At 44.0% G+C, this 14,578-nt stretch overlaps 1 protein-coding gene across 1 annotated transcript; it reads right to left on the bottom strand.

Annotated features, from left to right (window-relative positions):
* Positions 1–2,979: 2,979 nt before the first annotated feature.
* On the bottom strand, positions 2,980–13,191 carry HMOX1 (heme oxygenase 1). Its single transcript, XM_079992981.1, has 5 exons — positions 12,902–13,191; positions 11,719–11,839; positions 6,999–7,490; positions 5,444–5,552; positions 2,980–3,789 (listed from the first exon to the last, which is right to left on the bottom strand). The coding sequence occupies exons 1-5, from the start codon at positions 13,042–13,044 to the stop codon at positions 3,662–3,664; spliced, it is 993 nt and encodes a 330-aa protein (XP_079849107.1). The 5' UTR covers positions 13,045–13,191; the 3' UTR covers positions 2,980–3,661.
* Positions 13,192–14,578: the final 1,387 nt, after the last annotated feature.

Raw genomic sequence — 14,578 nt, 5'->3', positions numbered from 1 at the left:
TATTTTGATATTTTGTTGGAAGCCGCCCAGAGTGGCTGGGGAAACCCAGCCAGATGGGCGGGGTATAAATAATAAATTATGATGATGATGATGCATACAGTATATTTAACACAAAAAACAGCAACAATTTGTTACTGACAAAAGGACAGCTGGACATATAAAGGGCTCCATTACCTTCAGTAGCTTAGGGTCTCATCAAACCTAAATCCGGCCCTGGTTCCCACCACCACCACGACCCCTTCATATACATAGAAGGTACCCAGGCACCCAATGCTCACCCACAACATTGACACAGCGGCTTCTTTTGATTGTAAAAAACTGTATAGCAAATCAGAAGTCTAAATAGGCAGCGCTTTCCCCTCCATAGAGGAAATTGTATTGTGTGGAGATTCACCTGCTGAATCTGCCACCTTCCTCATGTGTCCCATACTTTGAGCAGCCTTCCCCCTTGCAGACCACCCAAGCTGAGTGCCCATGAAGCTATGTGAGAGGCGTCAAGAGTGTTCAAACCCCCAGTCAGCCTTGGAACTCATGGAATCATAGTTGGAAGGCATCCCGGGGGTCATCTAGTCCATCCCCCTGCAATGCAGGAAACAAAACACAACCCTCCACCCCACCCCACCCCACCCTGCCAATTGGAAACCACACCAGATCCTGCTTAATAAAATAACAATGCTGAATAAAAGGCTACCTAGTAAATAATACTGGTGTACCAGGCAGGACTGTGTCAAAACTGCAACAAAATATGTGATGTATTTTCAACATCCAAATGCTACTGTGCAAATGGTGTTTGATACTGTACAGTCCTCCTTCTTCTTCCGTACATGTAATGCTCAGGCCTCGTCTGAAGGTGGAGCTGGCTTTAAAGAAGAGTGCTTACAAATTTGTGTTCTCTGGAAATGTACGGTACTTTAAGGACTAGACTTGAGAGGTGCAAAAACATTTGTAAAGAAATTATCTGTGCATGGTGAATTTACAGTGACTGCTGAAGTTACAGGGCTGATGGCCTGTTCTCCCTTTTGCAGTGAAATTGCTTTTTACCAGCATTCAAGACGCCATGCCACTGGCGAAATGCTATTCTCCTCTTCTCCAGCATGTGGTGCGGTTACTTAGTCTGTACTGTTACTTAGTACAAAAGAGTTAATGGAAAGAATCAGACTGAGGCATTGTTGTCTCCTCATATGATCTCCTTCTAGGAAAATAACAAAAGTTACTGTTCTCCATTCTGAAACCACTATTTTTTAATTAGACAAATCCATGTAAATACAGAATCTCAAGGGTATGACTCCCTAGGCTTTTTCTGCTGCTCAGTTTCGTATAATAGGCATGCTATTATCAATGCAATCTTCAATTAGGTTTTGGGCAGGGGAAATAAAATTGGCATCTAAAGTTGAAATCCCAATATCTTTAAGAGTTAATTCAAGATGTGTACTTGAGTCAAGACCACTTGGGACAGATAACACCTTTCAGCAACTGAAGCAGAGTGGGTTAAGAATTCAAGCCGTTTTTCTCCCATTTGTGTGATGGATGTTAAGCACTATTAATTGGTGTCCGTCATACACATAGCAGAGTATACTAATTTGTGCGATGAAACTTAGATTAGACTCAGTTGGTATGGTCATGTGAATGATCATTTAATAATGTTAGGATTGCAGCTATAGTTCAGTATGAAAGATTTCTGGATTATTTATTTGTTGGTTGTACAAATACTTGTAAACTAATTTCTGTTGTTTGAGCTCTGCAGTGTTTGTACATCAGACACCATCACTTGGCTATGTGTTTTGTCATTCTTCTTTGGTAACCTAGAAATTTGTTAACTTCAGTTTTCCTTTATTTTAGAACAAAACATTTTCCTTGGCCAAAAGTAACTGTTGCCAATACAGTCAAACATCGGTTGTCAAACGTAATCTGTTCCGGAAGCCTGTTCGGCTTCTGAAATGTTCAACAACTGAGGCGCAGCTTCTGATTGGTTGCAGGAGTTTCCTGCACTCGAGCAGAAGCCGCGTCGCATGCTCAGCTTCCGAAAAACATTCAAAAACCGGAGCATTTACTTCCGGGTTTTTGGTGTTTGGGAGCCAAAACGTTCCAAAACAGAGGCATTCGGGAGCATTGACTGTATTGCAAATTACTAATTCTCCTTTACAGACATGAACTAGTATACACAATAGCATTAACATTACATTTATGATTAATAAACACATTTCTTGATTACAGGTGCTTGTGAAGCAACACATCACCCTGTTCCTAAACACTGGATGTCAATCCTAGCTTTCCAGAGATTTTACAAAGAACTAATTTGCAAATAATACCAGTGGACTTACTACAAACTACAAGTTAACCACAAATTGTCCCACAGACTATCAAGCAAGCTTGTTTCTCCAAAATTTAGTTATGTTTCTAGCTGCTCTTGCCTTGTAACTTTGTAGTTTAATGAGTGTCTATGGTGTGGGTGGCTAAACAAACTATGGTTAATTAAGGGTGATGGGTTTGCATGTAATACTATCATTAAAACTAGCCAAGGTTCATAAATTAACAGCAAACCATGGATTCAGATCATGATTTACTGACAGTAAACAAACCAGTGAAGCCACTGGGCACTTAATGCTAAGCCATGATATAATAAACCATGGCTTAGTGTCATGTGCAAACTTGACCAGTGCTGAGCACACTGTGCCTGCGTTTTTTTTCCAAATAAGAAATTGTGGGTTATTATTTTGTTTGGTACTGTGTTAAATATTTTTGTGTTTTTATATTGTAAACTGCCCTGTGATCCTTGGGTGAAGGGCAGTATAGAAATAAAATAAATAAAATAAACAAAGATTCAACAGTTTTGCCTTTAGACACAAAGGTAAGTTAATTTTAAGGCTGAGCACTGATCAGCCCAATATCCTTTCAGCAACAGTTAATATAGTACACAGGAAAATAAAAATGCTCTACTCACGATTTGATAAAACATTAAAATCAGAAGGATACAGTTCATTCTACTCATAGGGAGGTTTAATGATTGAGCACATAATTTATAAAAGGCAAGTTACAGATGCAAGAGAATATATTCCTCCCCCCCAAAAAAATACAGGACTGAGGTACAAATGCATTTCAAAAACAAACATCATTACATAAAACAGAAACATTATTACATAAAATCATAGTTTGAGCAATGCATTTTTGTCTCAGGATAAGGAGAAGCAAGCAACACAGCACTGGACCAGCTTCGTGCCCATCAGATATTTTGGACTACAACTCTCATCATCCCCAGCCAGCATGTGGCAGCTAGGGCTGATGGGACTTGTAGTCCAAAATATCAGGGAAGGGGCATCAGGTTGCTGAAGTCTGCAGTAGACAGTACTATGACATAACACTAGGCAAAGTACCAGGAGCAACATTATTCTTCAGTTGTCCCAGCTGGCAAGTTATCAGTCTTTATGGCTCCCTCTCGCATTTCAATATCTTTAGAAATGTTTGCCGCACCAGCATTTGATTTGACTTTCTAAAGTCTTTTAAGAGTCTTTTTGTGTTATTTGTCAAGTTAGTGATGTGAGAACAGCTGAGCTTAGATCGCCCAAACTAGGCCATCTAAGGAGGCTTTCTTCCACAAAGGAAAGGTTTGTTAGTTCAGGATGAGGCAGGGGCTGGTGAAAGACATGGTGGAGGTTCCTTCTGCTCACATGGCATACAAGCCCACACCGACTGTTGTTGCCAAGAAGAAGATGGCGAGAGCCCAACGCAGGAGCGGCGTGCTTGGTAGCATCTGCTGATGCCTCATCTGCACACGGTCACTTTCCTTTGGACCTATATTAAGAGAATGGAAATTGGTCAGGTTGGGAGCTTCGTTTCTAGAACATTCAGCAATGCTTCAGCCACGCTGATGACATCACTGGGTGCGAGGCAGGTACACTGAGCAGAGCAGCCACCAGAGATTAATGATACAGGAAGATAATATTACAGAGCGCTGGTGCAGTTGAGCCAGCTGGGTGGACACTCACCTTGCAAGCGGGTGGTTACAGAAAGCAAAATTTTCCATAAAAGGGAGAGCCAGCATAGCGACTTTGCGTTTCAGAACTATAAGGCTTGCAGCCCTACATGTGTATCTACAGGCATAAATCTCATTCAACTAGGTGGAATCTTATTTCATTTAAAGAACTGTGCTGTGCATTCTGCAGCACAGAAATCCTAGGGAGCTGGGCGGAAGGAGGGATTGTGAGAGAAGGAGAGACTTTTAAAATACAGTGGTGCCTCGCAAGACGAAAAGAATCCGTTCCACGAGTCTCTTCGTCTTGCGGTTTTTTCGTCTTGCAAAGCAAGCCCATTAGCGGCTTAGCAGATTAGCGCTATTAGCGGCTTAGCGGCTTAGCGGATCAGCTGTTAAGCGGCTTAGCGGCTTAGAGAAAGGGGGGGGGGAGGAAAAAACCCCCGCAGGAACTCGCAATACATTTTCGTCTTGCGAAGCAAGCCCATAGGAAATTCGTTTTGCGAAGCACCTCCAAAACGGAAAACCCTTTCATCTAGCGGGTTTTCCGTCTTGCGAGGCATTCGTCTTGCGGGGCACCACTGTAACACTTTGGCCTCTTCAGCTAACCAGGTGTCCTGGGGCCCTTAGGCTGCACCCCCTGCCTCTTAGGAAGTTCATCATGGCAAAGGGGACATCCATCTGACCCCATCTGGTAGCCTATGAAGCCACAGTTGCGTCAGAGCTTGTTTTCCTCTTCCTACCCCATTCCTTTTTCCTTTTATATCATGTATATTAAATTCTGAGGCTGTGAGCCTTTCTTATCTTTCGATATATATAGAACACTGAAGCACCTCATAAGAATTTATTAATGATAATTGCAGGGTCCACACACATTTTCTAATGGAAAGTGGCTATGATAGGAATCACTCCTCTTTCCATTACAGTGGTACCTCAGGTTAAGAACTTAATTCGTTTTGGAGGTCCGTTCTTAACCTGAAACTGTTCTTAACCTGAAGCACCACTTTAGTTAATGGGACCTCCCGCTGCCGCCGCACCGCCAGAACACGATTTCTGTTCTCATCCTGAAGCAAAGTTCTTAACCCGAGGTACTATTTCTGGGTTAGCAGAGTCTGTAACCTGAAGCGTCTGTAACCCGAGGTACCACTGTATTTAGAAGATCCAAGGGGAAACGGAGCTAAAAGGAAGGGAGCTTGCCTTAGGAGCATAGTAGGCAGGGTCAGAAGCCAGGTTACTACTGCCTGTCATGGGCATCACAAATGGCTACCCCTGATGGCGAGGCCCATGCCAGCACAAATATCTGTCTTGGGAAAGTGCTTAGCTTACCTGATACCCTGGAGAGCTGCTGCCAGGCAGTGTAATGGGAAGAACTAAGCTAAATGGATCAGTGTTCTGATAAGGCAGATTCCTAGGATGATTACTGCAATCAATGTGGCTAGAAGATGAGGAATGGCTCAAATTAAGAAGTTATCTTACTGTGAGTTCTGTTGATTCCTCTTGTGTGGAGGTCTAGTTTTGGTTCCTCAAGGCGGAGGTTTTCTGTGGTTTGCTCTTGGCTTGTCAGTCTCTGCAACTCCTTGAACACCTGAGATAGATCACCATTTTGTTACTGAAAAGCACTCTATCCCTTTTTAGGATTTTGCAAACCACCACCACAACCCGTCTTAATAAAGTTTGAAGGTCCTCCAATCTTCCTCACTTGCTTTCATCCTTATATTGGAGCATGTGAACATCTACCTTTCCTTATAAACCTGCTGAGAAACACCGATCAAATTTTCCAGTGCATATAATGTACAAAGTGTATGAATGCTGGTCCTTGCATACATGTGTGTTCGTATCCCTATGTGAGTAAGTTGCAAATGAAGAAAGATGTAGGGACAGCACCAGTTGCATCAGGAAGCTGGGCTGTGTACACACCACACATTTCCCCTCTAGGATCCTGGGAACTGTAGTTTGTTAAGGGTGTAGTTTGTTAAGAATTGTAGCATTGTGAAGGGTAAACTGCAGTTCCTAGGATCCTCTGTGAAGGAGGTTCTTTAAGTGGTTAGTGTGTGTGCAGCCAAACAAAAAGTGAGCTAGCTTTAGTTTAAACCCTCCAGACTGAAGAAAGTTTTGATGTTAATGGGATTGGAACTTCTTAGTTCCTTCTGGAGAGGGAAAGAAATAATAAACCAGGCCATCCAGCAACTGCATATGTACTTAGTTCTTAAATGCTCGCTGACAAATGTTGATCCTGTTGTTGTTTAAAATTAATTTGGAGGTTGGAAGAGCCGGACTCAAGATAAATCACAGCCTGCCAGCAATCTTAAAGACCAATCAGGACAGACTTAAATAGCTGCTGCCTTTTAGAATTTTCAAAAGTACTGTGCCCACCACTTTTTGTCCCAACAAACCTTCGTATAACCTGTGATCCTATGGATGTAAAAGTAACTTAGAGCAACCATGTCTACTCAATTATCCTTAATTTAGTGGGGCTTACTTCCAAGTAAGTGGAGTTAGGATTTCAGCCTTACAGTTCAATCCTATAAATGTCTATTTAGATGTAAGGGACACTGATTTTAATGGGGCTAACTCCCAGGGAAGTTGATGTAGCCTGAAAAGAATGTTCCAAATTAACATTTTAAGACTGGAACAAGTATTAGGTATTTATGACACTGTTTCTGTTTGGATTTTTTCTAATAGACCAACACAGCTGCCTGCATTTTTTGTTCTCAGACTGGCTTCTACCATACCCCATTACCAATATCATAATCATCTCCTATTTTCTCTCTTTTTGTTCAACACTGAGGCTAAGGAAAAGCTGTACATAAGTTAAATGTTAGTTTATTGCTTTGTAATTGATCCTACTTAAAAAAATGCCTTATTTCAATGACCCTGATTCACCTTACAAAAATAAATCTCTAATCAGAAGAAGCTTGGTCAGCTCTTAGAAATGTTCACAATCTCCTAAGAGTGTCAACAGAAATGTTATTGTGACTTTCAAGAGAGTTATGGGCCTCATGCAAGACTGTGTAGCCAGCCGATTACTCACTTCTATATTCAGCAGGAAAGATCTCTTGGCCTCCTCAAGTATTCTCTCCTCAGTAGCTGAGTCCATGGGGAGACTGTTCATCCGCGCTCGATACAGCTGCTTGAACTTGCTGATGTTAGTGACTCCAGGGAAGTTGAAGAACGACAGCCCTTCTCCAGTGCTGGGCAGATGGAACATTTTCTGAGCGATCTTCTTCAGAATCTGACCCCCGGACAAATCTCCCAAGTATCGCGTGTAAGCATGGGCCACCAAAAGTTCAGGTTCGTACTGGCCCACGTGGTGTAGCCTGTCCACATATTTCTGAGTTGCCTCGTGACACTGGATCTCCTTCCTCCATGTGGGGCCATAGAAATACTCCAAGTCTTCCTCCAAAGCTGCCCTGCGATTGAGCTCGTTTGGGAAATAAACAGGGGCATAGACTGGGTTGTCCTTATTCCGCTCAGACTCTTTCTCCAGGGCAACATAGACGTAGTACAGAGAAGCCAGGTACAGCTGAAACAAAGGATGGAAGGGAGGGGAGAAGCTTAGCTGCAAAGTCTTCCTTTTGCCATACAGTGGGGTAGGAGAGCTGAAAATAATGCCAATATATTTTGCATCTGGCAACCAATGTGCCCCTTTGGTTTCAGATAGTACATGGGTAGAAGAGTCTAAAAAGCCCAGGACACAAATTTTCACGGCCCTCTAGCGCAGTGTTTCCCAACCCTTGTGCCTCCAGCTGTTTTTGGACTACAATTCCCATCATCCCTTGCCACTGGTCTTGCTAGTCAGGGATGATGGGAGTTGTAGTTCAAAAACAGCTGGAGGCACAAGGTTGGGAAACACTGCTCTAGCGGCTATGGTGGCTCATTTACCAGAAGTCATGTATTAACTCTGGAAGCGTATACTAGATTCTGACAAAACTAAGCCTCCTGATGTATATTGTGCTCTGATGTATATTGTGCTCCAGGAGGCTTAGTTTGGTCAGAATTGAGTATACACTTCTATGTAGAGAACCTATTGTGTTCAACCCCTGGCACATCAGACTTGAATTAGATGGGATGGCAGTAGTTCCATGTGCTTAAACATGGAGTGCAGGGCTGGCTATACCATCCAATGCTGGCTTTGCCCTAGCAGAAAACATTTCCATTTGCACAAGGTGGGGCACCCAGTTTCCATCGATCTCTCTTAACTTTGGGCCGCAGTGGGTAGGGGGAATGATAAAAACTAAGTTGTTGCTGCACTTGGATCCTGCCTGTAGGCTAAGGTTACCAGATTTTTTTCAATGAATCCAGGGACACTTTTCAACTTCAATGGATTTTGTATAGGGACTGATTTGTAAATCCGGCGACTGTCCCTGGGAAACAGGAACATCTGGTAACCTTACTGTAGGCGTCTCATAGGCATCCAGTTGATCACTGTGAGAACAGGAAGCCAGACTAGTTGAGACATTGGTCAGATCTATTTGGGCTCTTCTTATGAGTGCCCCACCTTGTGCAGGTGAATTTTCCATCAGCAAAAAGCCACCACTGGATACAACACAGCAAATCTGTCAAATCCACCAGCACCTTCCTTTATAGAAGCAATTGGACTTATTTCTACGTTGATGCTTTACAAAATCTCTGGTAAAGTACTTTTTGTCCCTGTTGTAAATACAAAACGCACACACAACTAAAGACATTTTAAACATTAACCAAGTTCCATGAAAGATTTGAGGTGCTTCCAGACTGTTGATATGTTGTGGGTTCAAACACATTCCAGTAAATTCAGATTGCACCATGACAGTCAATATGGAACAAAGCCCATTCTCTCTCTTCCATCCTCCAAATCAGATAATTTTGCCATAAGGTTAAGTGGTGGGAAAAAATGCACCAGAAATTCTGGAGTAATATTTGCATGATGCAAGGTCATCTAACGACTCCACAAACAGATGTTCACTGTAGCCAATATATAACCACCCCACAAACTTTGTGCAAACAATTCAAGATGAATACTTGATGAACAGGTTGCCTGGAAGTGACCCTAGCCTAGCTAAACACAGTAAGCAAGGCAGTGCAGCAACGAATTGCCCAACCATTTGAGGAAAGTACTTTGAGACCCACACTCAAAAGGGCTCTCACATGGAAGTTATGTTTCATAGCTGCATGATTCCCATTCATCTCAATAGTAACTGTGGCTAATAACACATCCCTTCTACAGCTTCTTTTGACCTCAGCTCAGCATCTGTGCAGGCAAGGAGAATGCAAAGGACATGCACTGTGGGTGACAGAGATTTTAGCACTAGTTTAGCTGTCTGGACTGTACATCCCATTCTGGATCCCTGTACTCTATGTGATGATTATGGCACAGTTGGGCAAAAGAGCAACACAGTGGGATGCAGCCGCCAGTATGAACTGGAATAGCTCAGTCAGTAGAGCATGAGACTCTTAATCTCCAGGTTGTAGGTTGGAGCCCCACGTTGGGCAAAAGATTCCTGCGTTGCAGGGGCTTGGACTAGGTAACCCTCACGGTCCCTTTCAACTCTACAATTCTATGATTCTAAGGTCAAATAGAGATGGTGCATCTGAGCCTGTTCACAACTGCCTTATGAACACACCCTAAATTCCTTCACACAAACTTCCCTTTAGTCAACCAGCAGTACAGGCTATTATTGCACATCCCGGATGGCGACTGGGTGTGCATTTTGACCTATATAAAGCCCTTTAAGACCTGGATTTCCACAGACCTGAGAAGCGGTCGCCTTCTAAGTGGCCCATTGTGAGCTTCCACAAAGTGACCAAGAGCAAAAATTTGACACCAAACACATGTCAAATGGTCTCTCTCTCTCTCTCTCTCTCTCTCTCTCTCTCTCTTTCATTCATTCCACATTTGTGTGATCGCCTTCCCTTGACATGGATTTATGTGACTGATAATCTTTCGGAACTTGAGGGAGGGCCATAGCTTCGGGATAGAGGAATTGCCTTGTGGACATAGGCGCCGACTCCATGGGGCCTGAGGGGGCCCGAGCCCCCTCAAAAATTCGTTTGGGGGGGCTCCGCCCCCCCAATAATTTAAGAAAATTATTAGTTATATTATGCTTTGTAAAATCACAAAATTATGTTGGTATTTTTTATTTTCCTTGTTTGACGATAGTTACCTTTTAAAATACATTCAGTAATGAGTTAAAACAAAGCCACTCCCGATCTAGAGAGGGGGTGGGGTTGCGGGCTCTCGACCCATCAACAATCTCGCGGGGATTCCCCCTAGCTCATTAATATTCACTGCCCACGGCAGCAGCCAATCGGCTGCCGCAAAGGGCGGGCCCTCACAGGTTCACTTAAGGTCGGGGCAGCCCGGGGCTCGCCCCTTTCGTTCCCCCAGCAGCAGCGGTTTGGAGGTCTTGGGCCCCCCCAATATTTTTTATAAGTTGGCGCCCCTGCTTGTGGACAGGAAGTCCCAGATTCAATCCCCGCCATCTGCAAAAAGAGCTGAGAGAGACTTCCTGTCTGAAACCATAGAGAACGTCTGCCTGTCGATGTAGACAGTTCTGAGCTTGGTCTGGCCCAGTATAGGGCACATCCCTATGTTCCTAAGCACCAAAATTGGTTTGGTTTTCATGGTTGAGATCAGTATCTTCTGCTTCAGTATATGTGTGTGTGTATAAAATTTCAGAGAGTAATGGCTTGTTGAACCAACTCTTTATGACCTGCCATCTTTATGCTCTCCCTGCCCACTACATTGGTCTGTTGTAAAAGAAACCAGCCAATCGACAAAGAACGGACATCTCATGGCAATTATAACTGTGTTTTTGCTGGGTAATGTACAAGTCACCTCTCCAGAATTTCACCATGGCTGCTGCTACCTCTCTCCCCCGCCCCCTTGGCTTTGCTCAATCTGTGTTTGTGCTTCGTGCCACCTCATTTGGGACTTACGCCTAATAATTACCTCTAACTGGTTATACTAGAAGGTTCAGCTCATTAGCATTTGTTTAATAATCTAGTTCCAGTAGCTCAGACGGGCACACTTGGAAGGCAGATTTTGCTCAAGTTCCGAAATGAACCCAGAAAATTATGCCCTTGCCTGCGGCATGAAACAGAATGAAAATACAGCAGTTCAGCAATACACGCCCAGGAAATGAAAAAAGTGCAGTTTCTGTGAGGTCAGAGAAGGGCTAGGAAATCTTTCTGTCAAGAGCTACAATCCCTTGGGAGTGATCTGTCAGGGCTCACACTGTCGCAGTGGGGAAAGCTGTAGTGAGTGGGGGCTAGAGGAAAAAGTGGGATGGATGGACAGCCCATCTTCTCTCTTTTCGTCACCCCTTTTCTCTCTCAGTGTGCCCCCCTCTTCTGCTCTCTTTCTGCCCCTCCTTTCCTTCCTCCCCCCTCTTTTCCCCCACTTCCTTCCCCTGCCCCAGTGGACTGCTAGGGGAAGGTCAGATTGCTCTTGCCATGGCAGAGGTCTGAAGGGATCATTTGTTGATGGTTTCTGTTCCTCTTTCTCCTCCTCCTCTTCCTTCCATTGCTTTCTCTATACCAGTGTTTCTCAACCTTGGGTCCCCAGATGTTGTTGGACTACAACTCCCATCATCCCTGAGCTCTAGCCTTGCTAACTAGGGATGATGGGAGTTGTAGTTCAACAAGTCACGGATTGACTGATTTCATAAAACGTATATCCCGCTTGATTGTAAAACAAGACTCTTCAAGGTGTTTAAAGTCTTCCCCGCCCCCCCCGCCCCCCCTCTTGAATAAAAACTCAGGCACAGTACCTTGAATTCATGAAGTGACATCTGTCCCTTCTGGAACCGCATCATGAAATCTGTGGTCTCTGCCTGCTCATGCACCTCTTTGGTGCTTTCTTTCAGGGCTTCTGACAAGTCCTGAGGCATTCTGGCGGGGGAGGGGAAAAATTCAGTGTTAACTTAAGCATCTTACATACCAGCACTTTTGCACAGAAGTAAACTGGCAGTCTGTGGCAAAGCAGGATAAATTCACATCCTCAGTTCCTGACAAGAAAATGGACCCCTTTGTTCTTCAGCAAGGGGCGCCATATAATTAAAGCACATTTTCCCCCTCCAAGAATCATGGGAACTGTAGTTTACCCACCACAGAACTACACTTCCCAGCATCTTTAACAAGTTACGGTTCCCAGGATTCTTGGGAGAGGAGATATTCTGAATGTGCTTTGAATGTTTGGTGTCTATGCAACTAGAAATATGCAATTCAGATACCACCCCCCAAAAGTGGCATGCCTCTGAACAACAAAGTCTTTAACAAATAAGAAATGTATACTGATATAATAAGCTTTCATGAGTAGTCTAATTCTTCATACACATTAAACGTTAGCCTCAGTTGTCAGGTGTTACATGCATGCAGGCGTCAAGAGAAACCGTGATGCCATAAAACACTAAAAGTACAAATGCAAAAGCACTCTACTCATGAGATTTCTTTTGCACTTCACCACAAGGTCCCAGTTTGAAAAATAAAATAAAGCCATTCCACAGCAAAATCAAAACATCTGACAACAGAGGTAGGTCCCGCAAAATGACATACATTTCAAACACATTGCTCCACAGAGAATCCTGGGATCTATAGTTTGTTACTTGGGAACTGTAGTTCTGTACAGATTCCCATGATTCCTCGGGAAAAATAATGTGCGTAAGATGTCCGGTGTATATGCAACCAGAGGCCAAGGTAAAGAGGAGCATCTTCAGCATGTGATGGAAGCCATACCAATGAAGGTGCCAGACGGCACACATCTGGGTGAGAAGGGTGTCCAACAGTGCTGGGTGCTGCCACAGAGAATGCCCTCTCCTGGGCAACACACACACCGCACTTCCGAGGATGCTGGACCTACCAAGAGCCTCCCTCCCTCCCTGCTAATCGTAACACCTGAGAGAGTCTGCGTAAATTCCTTCGAAGGGTTGTCTCCAGCCCAGGATTGCCACTCACCTTTCAGAGCGCTGTGCCATTCTCCTCGCTTTGTTATTCTGCGGCCGCTCTCTTTCTTCTCTTCCTCTTCCCTCTCGGCTCCTCGCTCCCTTTCTCTCCAGAGTTTGAGAAGCTACTGAGTTAGGCATCTGGTCTCCCCGCATCTTTCTTTATACTTTTGCTCCGAGGTCACGTGCTGAGCCCGGGGAACATCTGACCTCACTGTACAGTTCTCTTTCACCACGCACATGCACGCGCACATACTCCCCTCGATGAGGAAGCTGAACCCGTCCCTCTTCTTCCTCCTCTGGGAAAGGGAGGGAGGAGGGAGAGTCAGCTGACGCAGCTTGACAACTAAGCACAACAACAGGATGTCAAGTGAGAGACATCTCTCTCAAGAATCCTGGGCATTTTGCCCAGGCTGGTTTTAACTCCTTGTCTTCCATCTAAATCAGGTTAACCTGGAATATTCTCAAGTATGGAATGCTAGTACAATGACTCGTGAATATCTGCCACTGCTTCTATGCAAACACTGGGGAGAAACAGCTTTTCGGTGCATTAAGTATTTTTTTTTTAATCAATATGATGATTCATTTATTAATTGTGTTCCCCACCCTTCAGAACTATAGCTCAGCAGCAGAGAATCTGCCTTGGAGCCTCAGGTTCAATTCATGGCATCTCTGGGTACAGCTGGGAATGTCGCCCCCCCAAAAAACCCTGAAGAATCAGGAAATGCCATGCTCTCTGTTCCAGCACGCAATGAGATCCTCCGTTTTCTCTGATTAACCCCCTGATGTTTACTTTGGAACAAAAGTGACCATGAGTTCAGTGGGGATGATTCCTATCACACCAACCCCGCCAGGAAGATGGATGGGGAGATACAGTGGTACCTCGGGTTACATACACTTCAGGTTACATACGCTTCAGGTTACACACTCCGCTAACCCAGAAATAGTGCTTCAGGGTAAGAACTTTGCTTCAGGATGAGAACAGAAATTGGGCTCCGGCGGCACAGCGGCAGCAGGAGGCCCCATTAGCTAAAGTGGTACTTCAGGTTAAGAACAGTTTCAGGTTAAGAACGGACCTGCGGAACGAATTAAGTACTTAACCCGAGGTACCACTGTACTTGTATCTCAGCTTTGCAAATAGAGAAACCGAAGGGTTTTAAAAAAAAAAATTAAAAATTCATTTTTAAACAAAATACTAACAACCTAAAATGTTTGCTAATATAGAGGCCTGCTTTCTAAGACCAGTAACCCCAGAGTCCAAAATCTGCACTACTGCTGATGGGCCATTTTCAGAAAATAAAGTATAATTGAATCAGAAAGTGCAATGAATAGTATTGTCAACTGGCCAGGGCAGGGCAGGGAGGAAACGAGCCTGACTTAATCTTGTTCCTTTCACTACAATTTTATCTATAGAAATATAAGACATTAGCCATGATGTTTAGAAGAAGTACAACCTCTGCGTATCAGACGTTGGGGACAAACAATGGGTCATTGTCTTCATGTCCTGTTTGTAGGCTTTCCTGAAGTATCTGGATAACTCAGAGGTGGGAAACTTGTGTGGCTCTCTGGATGCTGTTAGACTCCAGCTCCCATCGCCTCTGACCACTGGCCATGCTGACTGAGATTGTTGGGAGTTGAGAATTGATAATAACATCTGAAGGGTCACAGGTTCCCCATCTCTGGGATAGGC

The sequence above is a fragment of the Podarcis cretensis genome, assembly GCF_951804945.1.
Source record: "Podarcis cretensis genome assembly, chromosome: 10".
Taxonomy (NCBI): domain Eukaryota; kingdom Metazoa; phylum Chordata; class Lepidosauria; order Squamata; family Lacertidae; genus Podarcis; species Podarcis cretensis.
This window is presented reverse-complemented; position numbering and strand designations above follow the sequence as displayed.

Bases quoted from the DNA above. Each gene is read 5' to 3' on its own strand.
- HMOX1 (XM_079992981.1), bottom strand. From the start codon at position 13,044: ATGCGGGGAGACCAGATGCCTAACTCAGTAGCTTCTCAAACTCTGGAG. The intron at 7,491-11,718 runs GTACTGTGCCTG...CCTTTGTTTCAG, and splicing joins TGTCACTTCATGAATTCAAG to CTGTACCTGGCTTCTCTGTA. The intron at 3,790-5,443 runs GTAAGATAACTT...CTCTTAATATAG, and splicing joins AGGAATCAACAGAACTCACA to GTCCAAAGGAAAGTGACCGT.